General features: G+C 43.5%; 1 protein-coding gene across 2 annotated transcripts in view; it reads right to left on the reverse strand.

Annotated features, from left to right (window-relative positions):
• Nucleotides 1-3,254: 3,254 nt before the first annotated feature.
• Nucleotides 3,255-18,484, reverse strand: part of EPS8L2 (EPS8 signaling adaptor L2) — a 91,570-nt gene continuing 76,340 nt past the window's right edge. For both annotated transcript variants that reach the window (XM_082222234.1, XM_082222235.1), the window contains exons 15-21: nucleotides 16,938-17,047; nucleotides 12,786-12,897; nucleotides 11,629-11,745; nucleotides 10,593-10,707; nucleotides 9,075-9,258; nucleotides 8,096-8,228; nucleotides 3,255-6,760 (exon numbers count right to left, since the gene is read on the reverse strand). In XM_082222234.1, the coding sequence (XP_082078360.1) occupies nucleotides 6,689-6,760; nucleotides 8,096-8,228; nucleotides 9,075-9,258; nucleotides 10,593-10,707; nucleotides 11,629-11,745; nucleotides 12,786-12,897; nucleotides 16,938-17,047 (843 nt within the window). In that variant the 3' untranslated portion in view covers nucleotides 3,255-6,688. The remainder of the gene's footprint in view (nucleotides 6,761-8,095; nucleotides 8,229-9,074; nucleotides 9,259-10,592; nucleotides 10,708-11,628; nucleotides 11,746-12,785; nucleotides 12,898-16,937; nucleotides 17,048-18,484) is intronic.

Consider the following 18,484-nt stretch of genomic DNA (forward strand, 5'->3'; position numbering starts at 1 on the left):
TAAGCTTGATCTTTATTGATCTGTTGCAACAGGGTGCTCCCCTCACACCCAGGAAAGGAGGAGGACCCAGAAAAATGGTGTGCAAGGCCTTATAAAGACTTTTGAAATTGCCACCCTGTAGATCAAGGCCACCCCCAGAAACATCATACATACATCACAGAAGGGGGGTAACCTAAGACCACCGCTCAGATATATCATACCTACATCACAGAAATTTAAATGTTTTTCTCTTGTCCTTGTTTATCTCCTGTCTGGCAGGTTACTTGATTGGATTTCCTGGGTAGCCTGGCCAGTCTTTTGTAATGATAAATACTTAGTTCCTGGGCCAGGTCACAGGCTCACACCCTATTCAAACACAGACAGGATCTGTGAAGGAAAAGACAATGGGGAAGCTTTTCCATTTTGACCTTGCAGAGAAAAGATTTGGTCAGTTTAGGAATCAAAATGGTTCCAGGTTGGCCTTCCTTGCTGATCTATGTATGTGCTTGGTTGGCACACCCACAAACACCACCAAATATCCAAGACCACAAAATTCCTATTACACTCTTTCAAAAACACACTCAGTAGACGAACTACCTAGGCGTCTGAGCTGTGCGCGTGTGTGTGAACTAGACATTAAACTCACGTTTGAACGCAGACTGTGTACTCTGTACTCAAGGGCCTGCAAGGGAGTAGTTTTGTGCTTTAAATGAATGGCTTGGATTTGCCTTTCATCACTGGAATCAATGTCCCTGATTATTATGGTGCTTTCTCCCTCCCACTGACTTTACCCCTCCTGCCTAAGTACAAGGAACTGGTAGTTCTTGAAGGGACATGTCGTGTAAAGAATTACAAATCTCTGTAGGCTCATTCTGGCATTTGCCTGAACATGCAGGCACTGAAAGTGAAAAATAAGTGGCAAGCTTTGCCACTAACATCCTTGTGTACAACACACACACACACACACACACACACACACACACACACACACACACACACAGTGTCTACTCAAATTGCCTTGAATGCAAATAGACTTCTCTGCACAATCTACGACTTCCCTGCAGACTTCCTTGTGCAACACAAGGTGAAGGCTGAGAACTGAGAAGGGGTAGAATGAGCGTGCTGGAGATAGGGCTTGCTTGTGCGCCCCACCCATCTACACTTTTTGAGTGTTCACCTGAACACACCATTGACCTGTGAGACTGCATGTCTTAGTTTTACTGCACAAGCATCCAACCCCTTCAGTTCTGCAATTCACTGTTGTAGCAGGAACCCCCCACCCCAATCATTCTGTTTGCACAAACTTCACACACACTCACACTCACACACACCACATTCCTGTTATAAATTCATAGAAAATCAACCATACATCGGATTTGCACTGTTCCATTTTTATTTTACTCCATATGACAAGGACTATCAAAGGGGGGGGGGCTTGGTTCTGGTCAGCCATAATCCCTTCACTATCCCAGCACATCCACAGGAGCCCTGCCCAGTTGTTATGTCAACCCTGATAATCCCAGACAGAAGACAATCAAAATCACAAAGAACTTGCATATGGGAGTGGATTCAGCACAGACTGAAACAAAGGACAATGATCAGATCTTCCCTCTGGGGGCAGGAAACTGCAAACTCCCCTTTGTCTCCTGGAAGTGACTCATGGGCAGGGGGAAAGGAAGAACCAGCCAGGTGACAGGACACTCAGGTTACCACCACAACTCCTCCCTCAACCCCTCCTTTCTGTAATGTATGCATGATGTCAACCCCTTCTGTAATGTATGCATGATGTTTCTGGGGGTGGGCTTGACCTGGAGGATGGGAATTTCAAAAGTTTTTATAAGGTCTGGCACACCATCTTTCTGGGTCTTTCCTCTCTCTTGCAAGTGAGGGGAATACCCTGTTGCAACAGTTCAATAAAGGCCAAGCCTACAGGCTGCTGTTTTGCTCCAAGTTATCCTGGTCGGTGTCTTTGTTTTTGTCCAAGGGAGCCCTCGGATTTTTCCGTTAACACTGTACATAATATTGCTTGAGGTCTTGCCTGCTTGCATTAGAACTTCTCTACCCCCAAGAAGCCACTAGATCAGAAGCAAGCAAACTACAGTAGCATTGAAACTGGTTAACTGCAGTAAGTTCTTATAGGCAATAGTGTACATCACCAGATGATCACCTGATAAAGTCAGCTGTTGTGTACAGATGATCTGATGAAATAAGTGGTGGCTTACAAGAGCCCATGGAATAAGAAATCAGCTTGCTTGAGCTGTCCTGTAAGTACATGTGTAAAATCTACACCAGCTACAGTGTACATTCCCTTTCAACTTTCTTGTTTACATTAACCTGGCACAAATGTGCAGGGAAAGCTCAAAGCTGCATTTTGTACAGATTACCCAATCTTCTGCTTCTGGTTTGTGCAATACATGAATAGCAAATGGCCATTTAGTCAGATTTTCCCTTTCAGGAAAATCTACTAAGTTAAACAAAAATAGAAAAACCATTGCCAATGTCCCATTGGCAATATCTCAATGAAATGTTTACAGTATTTAGTCCCAGCCCAGAAGCACCTTCTTAGTAAGCTGTTGGCGCCATTTATAAGCAGCACTCTCAGAAACTCAGTAATGCAGGTGCCTCCTAGACAACTAAGACAATTAGACACTAAGACTAATGGCAAATTCCATCCAAGTGGGAAACATGCACATGGATTAGCTTATAAATATAGTTAAAACTATGGTTTTCCCAGTAGTGATGTATGGAAGTGAGAGCTGGACCATAAAGAAGGCTGATCGCCGAAAAATTGATGCTTTTGAATTATGGTGCTGGAGGAGACTCTTGAGAGTCCCATGGACTGCAAGAAGATCAAACCTATCCATTCTTAAGGAAATCAGCCCTGAGAGCTCACTGGAAGGACAGATCGTGAAGCTGAGGCTCCAATACTTTGGCCACCTCATGAGAAGAGAAGACTCCCTGGAAAAGACCCTGATGTTGGGAAAGATGGAGGGCACAAGGAGAAGGGGATGACAGAGGATGAGATGGTTGGATAGTGTTCTCGAAGCTACCAGCATGAGTTTGACCAAACTGCAGGAGGCAGTGGAAGACAGGAGTGCCTGGCGTGCTCTGGTCCATGGGGTCACAAAGAGTCGGACATGACTAAACGACTAAACAACAACAACAACTAAACATTTTTGTAGGTTCAAATATTGTGCAGCATTAATCTAGCAACTGGAATAAAGGGTGCAATTTTAAACTACAAAATTGACACATGTTTAGAAATAAACACAAACCATGGGTAAATTGTCTTTTAATTTTTCAGCCATCTTGCCACCCCCGTTTAGAGTACATACATACAGTTCAGCATCATTAATCAAGTCATGTTTGGTTGAACAAATACGTCTAATCCCGCAAAGATAAAGGTATTTTCCATTAGATATGCAGCAAATACTCCCAGTTAAGTTAACATGGTTTATCAAATGCAGTCACCAAGTCAATGGTTGGTCCACTGACTTGTCTGAGATAGGACTATTCTATGGCTGTATGTGTGGCCACAGTAGTGTTACCAAATGGGTCTACCAGCAGTATACCCAATGTTCACCACAGATTTAACAGAATTAGAATGTCCACTTCTATTAATGTTAGCCATTGTTAACACACATCAAAATATTAGAACAGAGCAATTTATTAATTTCTTATATTTGTATCTCACCCTTCAGGGAGCTCAGACGTGGTTTTGTTTTACTTTGCTAGACTTTCATTACTGCCACTCTCTATAACAAGCATTTTGCTTGCTTGATCAGCTGTGTAAGTCTGTTAAACAAAAATAAGTGCATATTCTGCTAAGGATATACTTGCCATCTTCCATACATAATATAAACTTTATACTAGCTCTGATTTTTAACATGTTTAATTATCTATGCGCAGCTACCATTAAAATATATAATGTGAACATAATTTTCATCTAGTTATACCTTCATGAGTTTTTGTTCTTAGGAACCTTGACTACATTTTATGTACAGATAATCTAAATCCACTGTGGCTAATGTACAAATAATAGTAATAGATGAAGGAACATAAAGCAGTTATGTGTGTATTTCATAAAGGCTTGGTCCTGCAAAATTCTCCAGGCATGCAAAGGAATCGAGCTTCTTTAATGACAGTATAATGGGGCTGTTCATACCATGTACAGGCTACATGTTGCAAGTCATTGTAGAAATCAGCTATAGGTTAAATACATTTGCATTTTCAGACTTCAAAAGTCTAATTAAGAGAGTATGTAGCAGTCATTTTTGTTCATACAAGTTTGTCAGGCTTCTATTTCCAGATGTACTACTAGACGTTAAAGCTTAAATAAAGTTTTATTGACCACCACCATCACCAGCTATTGTTACAGATTGTGGTCGCATGTCAACTGCATGCTTTACAATGCTGGGGTAAGTAGTTTCCCAGCAAGTGTGGGAGAAAGGTATAATCAGTCATCCCCTATAATATGTACTGAACAAGACAAAGCATCTGAGAGCCACTGCTGCTGTGGGGTTTGGCTTATATCTAATTGTCCAAAGGTGATAACTGGCTATAAAAGGGAGCAGTGTGGCATCTGCATCTTAGCATGATGAACTGACTGCAAACTCTATTACTATCAAACTGCAGCATTTAACTAAGAATTATAAAAATATAATTTGGGGTGCCTTTATATTGTCTTAGGGGTTCCAGGCAGGTACAGCATGTACTGCATGAACTTTCTCACCCTTTTCTTCTTCATCATATGGACTGAAAACTTTTTATTTAATGGAAGTTTCAATTCATTACAATATTCCCTAGACATGAATGGGTGGTATTCAGCTAAATGCACAAGTGGAATGATGTTGCATGGCAGGACTTTCCATCTTCCTTGCAGCCCTAACCCTTCGTGCCATCCCCCAATCTGCTCTGGAAGGTTGGGGGAAACCCAGAGCAGATTTAGGGGGTGCATGGGAAGGGAGAGGAGGGAAAGTACCACTGTGCAAGTGGAAGTTGTTCTGCTCACGGAAAGCGCTGCTAAGCGCTACATTGAATACAACCCAATTTGTCTAATAGGCCATATAATCTGTAAATTGGATGGCTGGATGCTTTGAGGATGGTGAATGCACATCGGGTTGAAATTAAATCTCATATTTTCAATCGTCTTTTGATTGGTTATGATCAACTGGGTAATGCTGTAGCTCATAAGGATGAGTGCAAAGGCTTTTTACCTATTAACTATTACACAATTAATAGGTTGCCACAAAGGAAATTTGACTATGCATCCATTTGCCATTCTTTTCAGCTCCACTTCTTTCTTGAAAACAATAGTCTTGTATAGTACAGGGGGAGAGAGAAAGTTGTCCCAACTCTTGTATTTAGTAACTAGCTATTACCATTCATCTACAAGTTGCAAAAGGTCATTCTTCACTGTAAAGCCTATTCTAGGCACTGCTTAGTAATGGGTGAAATAATGGGAAGCACAAAATGTAAAGATTCTAGGTTTCTTCTAATATCAATCAGTGAGAAAAGGCATATGATGAATATATATATGTATACAGTGCTAATGACCAATTCCAATGTGATCCACACAGCTGACATTCCTTTTTTCATGATAGTTTGAATATTTAATTACCTAAGCATCATGGATACTCCATCCCTTAAGGGTCACAATAGCACTGTGTGGGGTCTTGACTTTGCAAGAATGGAGGCATTCAGAGTTAGTCCCAAATATGATGATGGAGACTTGAAGGTATGATGACTAGAGGGGTGGTGGGTGGGGAGGCAGGGACACCAATGCAACTGCTAGGCCAAATGTTTATCAAAGGACTTCAGAATATGCATTTAGCTCATATTACAACTTTCCCTGGAGATACAGCAGTTAATGGTTATGACATTAAAACTGCCCTCAGATAAACCGTGGCTATGTTTGGTACATGATGGCTTCCTTGTACCCTGTTGATGGCATATAAAAGCAGTGAATGCAGTTTAGAGCTAGGGAGGGAGAAAAGACGAGTTGGTTGCCAACTTCATTCTAGAAAAACCCAAAACCAACTTTAAATCACTTGCCTGCTAGTTGATCATCATCTTGTCTTGTGTTGGTTTTTTTTAATATAACACATCACAACAGTGGCCCCAGAAGTAATCTCTCCCCTCCCCTTCCCACTTTAGGCTAATCCAGGCTTTGTTGTGTTGTGTACAAAAACACAACTGAATGGTCAGCCGGCCTGTAGTTTTCAAAATACAGGGCCTCAGAACATCCTTATAGGCTTGTATCATTTCTGCCCCCAGCCCATTCTATGAGGCTTTTTGAAAATAGTGAAGGGCCACACAGGAAGCTGACTGCCATAGATCATTTTGAGGCCATTTTGCTTCAATCCAGCCTTTGCTCAGAATGTCAGTTCCTATCCTTACCATGCTCTGAACTTCACGCACATAACATTTATGTATAAAATATAGAGATATAAAAATAATACTTCATACAATACTAGAACCTCTCTCCCAATGCATGCCACATTAGTGAGGGAGCATGGCCTCACTAACAGTGCTTGAAGGAACAGTCAATCTAGATGGCAATTTACATTGCTTAGGTGCTGATTCCAGCAGTCTTTTTTCCATTTTTCTTTGTTTTGCTCTCTTTCCCTTTTTGTTTTTTGTTTTTGTTTTTTTGCAAGTGTGTGTGAACAGTGTTGGGGCAAGGGGTGGGGGGATAAGAAGATAAAACTTAAATAGCAGAATCAATCCTTTCTTGGCGTCGTTTCATGATTTCTTGAAGCTCCGACTCCCCTCTGCTTTTCTGGAATAAAAGCAAAAGATAAAGAATCCAAACTTTTCAGTGACCTTTGAGTTACTATACAAATTTCTAATTTGAGTGACTTTGGTGAATGACGAAAAGAAGGAACAGAGGTAAAAGCTCACAGCTGTGACCTACAGAATCTATTGTGCCTTAAACACTGAAGTTGTGGGTTTTGTATCTGTTTCTCAATAAAAACACTTGATAGATGTCACTGCAACATTTCTACACTTTGCTTAACTGTCAAACTCCTGCACAACCAGCCAATTCTCCACTACTTCCCCACTTATTTCATCACTATTTTAGGGTCCATTTTATGGTTGCCATTCCTCCAGCTTTGGTTGCTGATTGTCAAAGGAATAACTGCACAGATAAATTCACCGATACATTTTGAATAAAATCTCAGGAATGCTGCACACAAGCATATTCATCACTGATTGATGGTAGCATCAATAACTTTTATACTATATCATGTTAGCTCAACACACAATTCCTTTCAGAGATGGGATATGCATCAATACATAGAGACTGCAATATATCACGAATCAGGATAGCTTATAGAACTAATGAAGATCACAACAGCTAAAGAAGACTAAGGCAAGTGTGGGCCTCCAGATGTTATAGGACTCCAACTCACATTATCCCAGATCACTGGCCATGGTGGCTGGGAGTGATGGGAGGTGGAGTCCAATAATATCCAAAGGACTACAGGTTCTCCACCCCTGACACAATGGGCAATTTTTAGGCCCTAAAATGTACCACGGGCATGAGAGCATGTTTACCCATGATATTCACTTATCTGTCAAACATGTATATTTAAGTGGTGTCTAAAGTTTCAAATGCTGGCAACTAGTTTTTGAGTTACTGTTTTTTGAAACTACCATTGCATTTCAGTCACTTCTTTTCCCGAAATGTTTTTGGGTTGCTTGAAACTTGGCAACCCTGCACAGTCCAATGAAACATCACAGTAAAGCGCAGGCCGTGTCAAGTAACCTAGTATTGTCAATGAAGTTTAAAAATGTCGGGGAACAAACTTCATCAGCTCCTTGAAAAATGTATCTTGCTCTGAAAATTCACATTCTGCTTTGAATGTGGAAAAATAATGAATGCCTGCTTCTGCCCTAAGCTTATTTACAATAGCAAATTGGTTGGAATTCTTGTACCAGAGAAACAGAGTCTGTTAGTCCAAGCACTACAACTTCTCCTTCTGTAGGAGAAACTAGCTTCAATAACAATATTCTTATTACCCACTTTTTACAGTCTTGATGCAGCCTTCAAATGTTTACCATCTTGAAACCATCTAATATTTTTGTCCTAATAAATAATGTGCCATCTTACCTCTAGGAGAGACTTTTGCACTGTGATTTTACTATACACTCTGGCACCCTCTTCTCCACATACTTTTTTCAACTCTTCTTTGTTCAGAGAGAAAAGTTGTGCCCCTGTTAGTATGCCAAGATGGTCCACAGTTCTGGGAAAACATAAACAAGTAGCTTCATTCAAATTCTTACTAGGTTTGAGAGATTAAATAAAAAGACAGGAGGCCATCAATGACATCTTGTCCCTCAAAGTCCAATAGCTGCCAAGTGGGTTTCTGAATGCACAGGTAATTTGGTTATGTTTCATAACTTTGGCCTCCATTCTTAAGTTTCATTAAGCTCAAAGCTCATTTGAGAAGGTCCCTTAGCCAGCTTCTCAGTGCTCGAGGTGTAAGAAATTTGAGAAGAGGCTTAGCTCCCCAGCTATGGAACCTTCAGAGCACATGATGGTAAATACTTTTAGACCCCTTTCTTCAGCCCCTTTAGCAGTGTGGGTGCTGTCACCTCTGTATGCTATTCTAGGTAAATATAATGCTCCCATCTGTATGGTTCAACCTGACACTGTATTGACACCCCCATATAATGAACAGACTGTCCAAGGGCCCATTCATCACTTTCATGGCATATTAACTTCTGACTATTGCAAGATTAACTGTGGAGGTAACACAACCCATTCCCTTGCTACTAGAGTAAAACTGAGCACACACACTCCAGTGATCTGCAAACAAGTTTTACATTGTGTTCCTCTGAAATGTCCCTCCTCCAACCAGCTGGACTATTCCAGAAGAAAGAAGATAGAAGAAAGAAGCTCTCAAGACAACAGAGACCTGAGAAAACATGTGGCTTGGAGTGCAGGACTCCCTTCTGAATTTCTTCTCTCCTCGCCCCCCTGCTGTGCAAGTAACTTAGTTATTAAGAAAACTTTTTATTCCACTGTCCCAAGTTCACCTCACATGATACAAGAGGAGAAGGAAAGAAGAGTAGAAAAAGGAACACACCCTTTGCTGAAAGAATTTGCTTCCAGCCATGCTTTGACCTCCTCAGCATTGGATTCAAAGGTCAGAGGCACATGAACCTGTTGAGTCTTCTCTACTTTAAAGTTTCTCTGGGGTGGTTGTACTTTGATATTGGTGATCTTTTTCAGCAGTTCATCATTGACCTCATCCATATGATGAATCAGTTCTAAAAACAGCACATAAATTTGGAGAGAAGGGGAGGGAGAGTACAAGGGTTGTCAAACTGATTAATGAACAATTCTTCAATGAACAATTATTTAATCATCTATCTCTGTCAATTAATTGGTTAAAATTTAAATGTATTTGCAAACTACCAAATCTTCATAGGCTTCTACATACTGAAGAATGAACAAGAACTTGGAATTTAACAAACAAAAGCAACCATTTGTTATTAGAAAGAAAGGCCAACTTCGATAGTTTCCTTACCATCTATTTTAACAAACACACCAGAACCAATATTGCTTCAAAAAATTACAAGTTCTCTCTCATCTGCATTGCTTTTTTTTTTTTTACCTCACTAATTAAAATCATCCCCCAGCCATTACTTCAGCTAAAGCTTTAGTTGGTTGGTCTGAAATTTGCAGTGCCACAAAGCACAAATGAAAACCAATTTGTTCAAATTGAAGAGTTACCCTTTTATATCAATTTAACCAGTTTAGGTAAATAGACGTGAGTATTCAGGTTAGGATAAGCAAGCAGTATTACTTCTGCATCTATCCTGTGGAGTTAAGTACACATGAAAAACAAATGCCTAATCTTTTCCCCACCCACATTTTTTCTGCTCCAAGTTCACCTCCAGGTGTTTGTATGGCTAAACGCACATGTTAAGCCCCACGTGGAGAAAAGTAGATAGGAGTCACGGTATGAATAGGGAGAGCAATATGCACTCCGCTCTCCCACCTCTCCCACTCCAAAGTCCTTCCCCTGAAAGTTCTTCTCTTTAAAAAATGAATAGGGCTAAGGTTATTCTGTGAGTATTTGCATGTCATTTGCAGTTAGTCTACAGTTATGATGACTGATTTTAACGACTCCCACCAGAATTTATGTTTAAAGTGATGGCACACGCTGAACATTTTAACTGAGAGGAAAAGAACATCAAATATCCAGGGGCCATTTCTTATGTAACATTTTGATCTAAGGTTTTGACACTTATATGTGCACAATATGTGTTCTCAGATTAGTTAAAAAGATCATGATGTACAAATCACATGTGTTTCATTCCAGCAACTGGGCAAGGATCAAGGCTGCATTTATATAATGTAGGTTTTCAAGTTGCCCTTTATACATATGTGTGATGCTATACGTGGTACTCCCCCCCCCCTTGTATTTTGGAAGTTGAAACCAAAGTACAAATTTTCACACATGAAGTGGTTTTTAGCTGAAGTGTTCAGACTAAAGATCAGGGTTTTTGGCCTTTATAATATCAGTTGCATACTATGTCAGAAAATATAAAACACAGCTTGTTCAGAGTGCTAGGCATTCCGACAATTGTATACTTACGTTCTTTGGCATCAGGAGAATTCCGGGCGAGCATTTCCCCAGCATAGCTGGCAGGTAACTTATGTGAGGGGCTGGATGGTCCAGTTCCCCTTGGACTCAAGTCTCCTTTGTATTTCTACAAATTAAAAAAATTAAAAAAGGTGTCTCATTAAGTGCAATGCTTTCCTTTTAAACACATTCCTACTGTCTTCCATTCCCAATTGCTGGGATGAAGATCTATAAGAGCTGAACTATCACAGCACTGCCACTTCTCCTTCTTCTCCTCCTCCTCCTTCTTGCTGCTGCTGCATGATCTATGGAGTCTCCACTTTCATTCTGTGTTGACCCCAGATATTCCTAATTGCCAGCTGATGAGCATCCTGGTAACTCCAACATACTAGACTGCTGTTGGGCACTTGGTACAGCTGACAGTGGAGATGGGCCTTTGGCTATTTATGCGAAGGCATTAGGTCCTTTACAGAGGACAGTCCTGTGAGAGGACAGTGGTCTATTTGAAAGGCTGCCAGCCCCAACTCTAAAGAACCATAAGAAGTTTGTACACAGGATTGCCATGAGGATGAAACTGGGGAAGAGAACTATATATGCCCCTCTGATCTCCCTATAATAAAAGTTACAGATAGGTAGCCGTGTTGGTCTGCCATAGTCAAAATAAAAAAATTCCTTCCAGTGGCACCTTAAAGACCAACTAAGTTAGTTCTTGGTATGAGCTTTCGTGTGCATGTATCTGAAGAAGTGTGCATGCACACGAAAGCTCATACCAAGAACTAACTTAGTTGGTCTTTAAGGTGCCACTGGAAGGAATTTTTTTTATTTTGCCCATAATAAAAATAATCAAATGTATGGCTACATTGCAGGTTCATGTGGCATTCAAGACTGAACATATGCACAAATTTATTTATTCACATTCATTTATATTTAAGAAGAATTTATAGCTAGGTCAAACCTGTATTTTGTAGACACTATCAGAGTGAGTTGGTGATTATTTAAAGTAACTGCTTTAGAGTCTGAGTGTGATGAATCGATGGCTAAATCTCACCTGTTCAATTAGCCCATAATCCTCCAGTTTCACCAGATCCAAGATGTTAAATGGGACGTAACCAGCCTGCCCACTTCTATTTCGCAGCTTCCACCACTGTTTATTATCTTCCAACACCTGCAAATGATAAAAAAAATTCATCAGCTGGGAAAAAGTAATTAATGGTTCAAGCACCACATTGGGCAAAAGATTCCTGCACTGCGGGGGGTTGGACTACTAGATGACCCTTGTGGTCCCTTCCAACTCTACAATTCTGTGTTTCTATGATGACTTTTATGTAACTCCTTTGCCATTTTTATTTCTTTCCTTTCACCAATATACTGAAAAGCATCAAACTTACTCTTCCTGTTCCTATCCTAAAGAACCTGTAAAGACTTTTGCTCCAAAATGCCTGTGTAGCCTATAGGAAGGTCTTGCTAATAAGGAACAGGTAAATTTACATCCACTTCTTCCCTCTGCTTTTTGGTCTCCATCTCCCAAACCACATTGCCTTCAGCTCGCTGCTGATTCATCCCTATTAATTCTTTAAAAATAGAGAATGTGGGCCGTATGAGCAGTCTCTCCAACACTTTAGTTTAACATAGTGTATTGTTGTGAATTCTGCACACACAGTGTATGCTCTCTCCTTCTGTAGACTTGGAAGGGACCCTGAAGGGTCATCTAGTCCAACCCCTTGCAATGCAGGAATCTCAACTAGATCATATATGACAAATGGCCACCCAACCTCTGCTTAAAAACCTCCAAGGAAGGAGAGTCCACCTCCTCTTGTTGGCGTCGGCTGCAGTGTAAAACAGCTCTTACTGCCAGAAAGTTCCTGCTGATGTTTAGTTGGAATCTTCTTTCTTGTAACAATATATTCTATATAGCATTATTGTCATGGAGGGCAGAAGGATTGGTGCATAGCAAGGGTGATCAACTGACCCTTTCCAATAATAATGTCTTGGGGCAGATCCACATCATAGATTTAAAGTATATTTAATGCACATGACTTCCCTCAAAGAATCATGGGAACTGTAGTTTAAGGGTGCTGGAAATTGTAGCACTGTGAGGGGAATACTATGGTTCCCAGGATTCTTTGGGGAACTCATGTGCTTTAAACTTGTGTCGGGTGTGCTTTAAATCTATGGTGTGTTTCTGCACTTGTTCCATTCTTTTACCTCCAGAATTTCCTCCTTCAGCACTGAAAGTTCATTGGCATTTCGAGCAGTGAAATCATAGCGGATTTTGGCATATCTCTTTGACGGGGCCATACCCTGCGCCTCAAAATTCCTGCAATAAAGACATAATGGGATTATGATTGGCCTCCTCTACCTGTTGAAATAAAAACCATCTAATCTAAAACAACGTATTAAAATCAAAAGATATATCATTGAACTTTTCCATTTTAGTCTAGTACAGTGGTGCCTCGCAAGACGAAATTAATTCGTTCCGCAATTCTCTTCGTCTTGCGGTTTTTTCGTCTTGCGATGCACGGTTTCCCATAGGAATGCATTGAAAATCAATTAATGCGTTCCTAGGGAAACCACCTTCAGACCAGGTCCGGGGACAGTCTGTCCCCGGACCTCTTCTGAAGGCTGGGGGGGGGGACAAGGGCTTTTCTTCCCACCCCCAGCATTTTAAAAAACCCTGGGACAGCGGAGGACTTCTCCGCTGTGCGGGGCTATCTTAAAATGCTGGCGGGCGGCATTTTAAAATCGCCCCGACAGCGGAGGACTTCTCCGCTGTCCGGGGCGATTTAAAAGCCCCTGGGAAGGCAGGCAGGGGGGACAAAGACTTTCGCCCCCTGCCCGCCTCCAGAAGGTGTCCCCGCCCCCCCTCCCCACTTCGGAACAGCTTTCCGAAGTGGGGCGGCGGGGCCAGGTGTCCCCGACCCCCCTCCCCACTTCGGAAGAGCTTTCCGAAGTGGGGCGGCGGGGCCAGGTGTTCCCGACCCCCCTCCCCACTTCGGAAGAGCTTTCCGAAGTGGGGCGGCGGGGCCAGGTGTCCCCGCCCCCCCTCCCCACTTCGGAAGAGCTTTCCGAAGTGGGGCGGAGGGGCCAGGTGTTCCCGACCCCCCTCCCCACTTCGGAAGAGCTTTCCGAAGTGGGGCGGCGGGGCCAGGTGTTCCCGACCCCCCTCCCCACTTCGGAAGAGCTTTCCGAAGTGGGGCGGCGGGGCCAGGTGTTCCCGACCCCCCTCCCCACTTCGGAAGAGCTTTCCGAAGTGGGGCGGCGGGGCCAGGTGTTCCCGACCCCCCTCCCCACTTCGGAAGAGCTTTCCGAAGTGGGGCGGCGGGGCCAGCTGTTCCCGACCCCCCTCCCCACTTCGGAAGAGCTTTCCGAAGTGGGGCGGCGGGGCCAGGTGTTCCCGACCCCCCTCCCCACTTCGGAAGAGCTTTCCGAAGTGGGGCGGAGGGGCCAGGTGTTCCCGACCCCCCTCCCCACTTCGGAAGAGCTTTCCGAAGTGGGGCGGCGGGGCCAGGTGTTCCCGACCCCCCTCCCCACTTCGGAAGAGCTTTCCGAAGTGGGGCGGTGGGGCCAGGTGTCCCGCCCCCCCTCCCCACTTCGGAACAGGTCCTGGACCTCTTCTGAAGGCTGGCGGGGGCAAAAGTCTTTGCTCCCCCCGCCTGCCTTCAAAAGCTGTCCGGCCCAGGCATCCCGGACCTTTCCGCCAGCAGCGGCAGCGCTGCCGCTGCTGGCGGAGAGTTGCCGGCATGCCGAAGCCTGCGCGCAGCGCGCCCAGGCTTCGCGGATCTCTCTGCCAGCAGCGGCAGCTCTGCCGCTGCTGGCGGAGAGTTGCCGGCATGCCGAAGCCTGCGCGCAGCGCGCCCAAGCTTCGCGGATCTTTCTGCCAGCAGCGGCAGCTCTGCCGCTGCTGGCGGAGAGTTGCCGGCATGCCGAAGCCTGCGCGCAGCGCGCCCAGGCTTCGCGGATCTCTCTGCCAGCAGCGGCAGCTCTGCCGCTGCTGGTGGAGAGTTGCCGGCATGCCGAAGCCTGTGCGCAGCGCGCCCAGGCTTCGCGGATCTCTCCTGCCTTCAAAAGCCGTCCGGGATAGCAGGAAGCGCTTCCCTGCTATCCCGGACTGCTTTTAAAATGCTGGCGCTGGGGAGCAAAGCCTTTTGGCCCCCGCCAGCCTTCCTGGACCTCTTCTGAAGGCCGGAGGGGGGGGAAAGGCTTTGCTCCCCACCGCTAGCATTTAAAAGAGGTCCCCGGAGATTTCCCTATGGGCTTTCGTCTTGCGAAGCAAGCCCATAGGGGAATTCGTCTTGCGAGGCAAATCGCGGACGAAAAAACCTTTCGTCTAGCGAGTTTTTTGTCTTGCGAGGCATTCGTCTTGTGGGGCACTACTGTATATAGACCACTTTCCCTAACAACAACAACAAGAACACATGGTTCTACAAACCATAATACTAAAACAAACAGTAAACAAAGTTGAATAAAAATATAACCCATTGGAATAAAATTCTAATTCAAATTACAATCGCTCTCTTAATTTATTTCATGCTAACCCAGGAATTTGGAAGGATATTGGCGCTGGAAAGTGTGTCATGCTTTTTTAAGACCACTTTGTACTAGCTAAAAGAGAAAGTGTACAATGGCAGAAGGGACTGCATCTTTTGTGATGGATGTGGATATACTTTCTCAGTCAGGACCATCTGTTCCTCTAGCATATACCTTCTTTTAGCACCTTAAAGATTCATTGTGCCATAAGCTTTAAATGCAGGTCTTTCAGATGCCACTTTTGTGTGTGTGCTTCCTGGCAGAGACTAATATGGTGACTCTAGCATTTGTATGCCATATATTGGAGCTGGATCAGAGTCACTGAGACTTGAAAGTTCTTACTTGGCTGATATTTAAAAAACAACAACACAATACAGTATTATTTGAGGACAGGTTTACAGGCTGAGATAAAACACAAGTATTTTTTATCACTTACCACTTGCATAGTTTCAGAACACTTAATAATATTACTTTTCTCAAGCACCCATTACAGTCATACCTCGGGTTGAATGTGCTTCGGGTTGAGCGCATTCAAGTTGCACTCCGCGGCAACCCGGAAGTAATGGAGCGCATTACTTCAGGGGTTTCGCCACTTGCGCATGTGCAGACACTCAAAATGACATCACGCACATGTGGGGAAGCGTCAAAACACGACCTGTGAATGCGCAGACGCACCGCCGCGGCTTACGTTGCGTTCAGGATGTGAAAGGGGCTCCGGAACGGATCCCGTTCGCATCCCGAGGTACCACTGTATTCCCTTCTATTAATCAAAAGCTTTCTTAGGCTTATATCAACATCTTTGATGGGAAACATACCTCATTATTCTACTACTTTTTATTAGTATTACTGGTTTGAATGTAATAATTTTCCTGCATAGCCACTAAAGATTCCTCTAATACATTCACTTTTAAAAACCCTCCTCAAAGCTTTTATCAGATTGTAATGTGGTTCATTGGTAATGTGATAAACAGTCATACCTTGGTTTTCGAACAGCTTAGTTCTCGAACGTTTTGGCTCCTGAACGCCACAAACCTGGAAGTGACTGTTCTGGTTTGTGAACTATTTTTGGAAGCTGAATGTCCGACGGGACTTCCACAGCTTCTGATTGGCTGCAGGAGCTTCCTGAAGCTAATCAGAAGCCACACTTTGGTTTTCAAACATTTTGGAAGTCGAACGGACTTCCAGAATGGATTCCGTTTGACTTCCAAGGTACGACTGTATACACTTTGCATTAATATCTGAGCTTGCTATGAGAATTCTTCTTGTGTTCTTCGTTCAGTCTTGTTGTTTTGGGACAACGTTTGGCATTCCCACCAATAAACCCTCACAAAACCTCATAACTGGTTAAAGGATGAAGTCATCTTTGTGCACCAGAACTTGGAATCAAGACACAGGGAGCCCTAACATACTAGACAGGAAGGGAGGTAGTAATCTTTTCCAGCAGTTCTCAGAAAAGAAGCTAGGAATAAGCAGGAGAATGTGAGCTATATTTACATTGTGTGAAGCATGCCAGTAACATAGTGAGTCATTGGAAGGAATAGTTGGGACTAGTAGAATGGAAACCTTAAGGATAATTTCTGCCCTCCACAACCAGGTAGTTAGGCCTACACTACAGGGAGATACATGGGTGTCACTGACTTGCATTTCGACAGTAACATATAGCTGAAGAAAAGTGTGAGCTGGCATCATTGTGTTAGCATTTACTCATTCTCCAGATGCAGCTGTCAGTAAAGAGGACAGACCACCTAAATGAAGTTCATTGACCAATGGTGGTTGGTGGACATACATTGGAAACACCTGGTCTATTCTATTCTATATGCTAGAAATTACCTGTTCACATGTTGAGTAACATGTTGAGCAAAAGCATCCACTGCTGGACTTTGATCAGATGTCTGGACAGGCTTTATGTTCCGGCTGGAATATCCATTAGGTGATGACAGCTTAGATAAAATGGAAGAAATATTATTGCCAAACTGAGATACAGCATGTCAACAGTCTCAGCATTCAAAGTCATGAAAGTGAAATGTAGCTGTATAACTCATGCCTCTTTCTTGAAGAAGGAGCCAGATCTGGGTAGCTTTCTGCTGACTAGAAAGCAGCTGTTTGAGCCTCTCAAAGTGCAAATAAGACAACACTAATAATTTACCTGCCAGGCAGTGCTCACTCTATTTCTTGCATTAGAAGACAGAAGATCAAATGACAGCAAGGTGGGTGTGGTGGTTGGCAGCAGCCACATGTGTTTGAAGGAGACTTTACTTGGAAGTCAATGCAACAGTACAAAGGGTAACAAGTGTTTCACTTCTGGGGCAGGGTTTGGTATCAGCAATGAATGCCTCCTGTTCTTCCAATGAACATCTATTTGACCTTTGAAACCTGTGTTTCTGTGTCTTTCCAGTTAGCTGTGTAATATTACTTTTTTTTTAACCCACTGTGTTTGCTTCTCACATGAATATAGTGCAGTATTTCATAAACACCACTGGGCAAAGTGCTGCTAGTGACACAATCCAGAACACAAATCTGTGTAACATTTTGGTTATGCAAATTTATATGTATAGTGACTCAGAGAAATTAAAGCAGAGGATAGCTGGCATCTCGCCAGCATTGCACTTCGTAGTGTCCCCAGCTGTCCTATAAGCAAAGTTGTGTTTGGTTTTTTTAAAGGGATTAAAATGCAAAATTGTGGAAAGTGGCAGGAGATAGGAGGCCTGCAGTAAAATTTCCTAACAGCACCCCTGGCATTAGGTGCCACTTCCCTGAAGCTGATGAACTCAAATGTGAATTCTCACACAGTAAGTTTAAAAGCAATTTAGGAATCTTTCATTTGGATCCCTTCCAGTCGGGATTCAGGCCTCATCACGGGACTGAAACTGCCTTGGTCGCACTGGTTGATGATCTCCGGCGGGCTAGGGACAAAGGTGAGAGCTGTTTCCTAGTTCTGCTGGATCTCCCAGCGGCGTTTGATACCATCGACCATAACATCCTTCTGGACGGTCTTTAGGGGCTGGGAGCTGGGGGCACTGTTATACAGTGGTTCCGCTCCTTCCTCCTGGGCCGTGTTCAGAAAGTGGTGGTGGGGGATGAGTGTTCAGACCCCTGGGCTCTCACTTGTGGGGTGCCTCAGGGTTCTGTCCTCTCCCCCATGCTTTTCAACATCTACATGAAGCCGCTGGGAGAGATCATCAGGGGATTTGGGCTGGGTGTTCATCAGTATGCGGATGATACCCAGCTCTACCTCTCTTTCAAATCAGAACCAGTGAAGGCAGTGAAGGTCCTGTGTGAGTGCCTGGAGGCGGTTGGAGGTTTGATGGCGGCTAACAGATTGAGGTTGAATCCTGACAAGACAGAAGTACTGTTTTTGGGGGACAGGAGGCGGGCAG

This window comes from Podarcis vaucheri, assembly GCF_965113315.1.
Source record: "Podarcis vaucheri genome assembly, chromosome: 1".
Lineage (NCBI taxonomy): Eukaryota > Metazoa > Chordata > Lepidosauria > Squamata > Lacertidae > Podarcis > Podarcis vaucheri.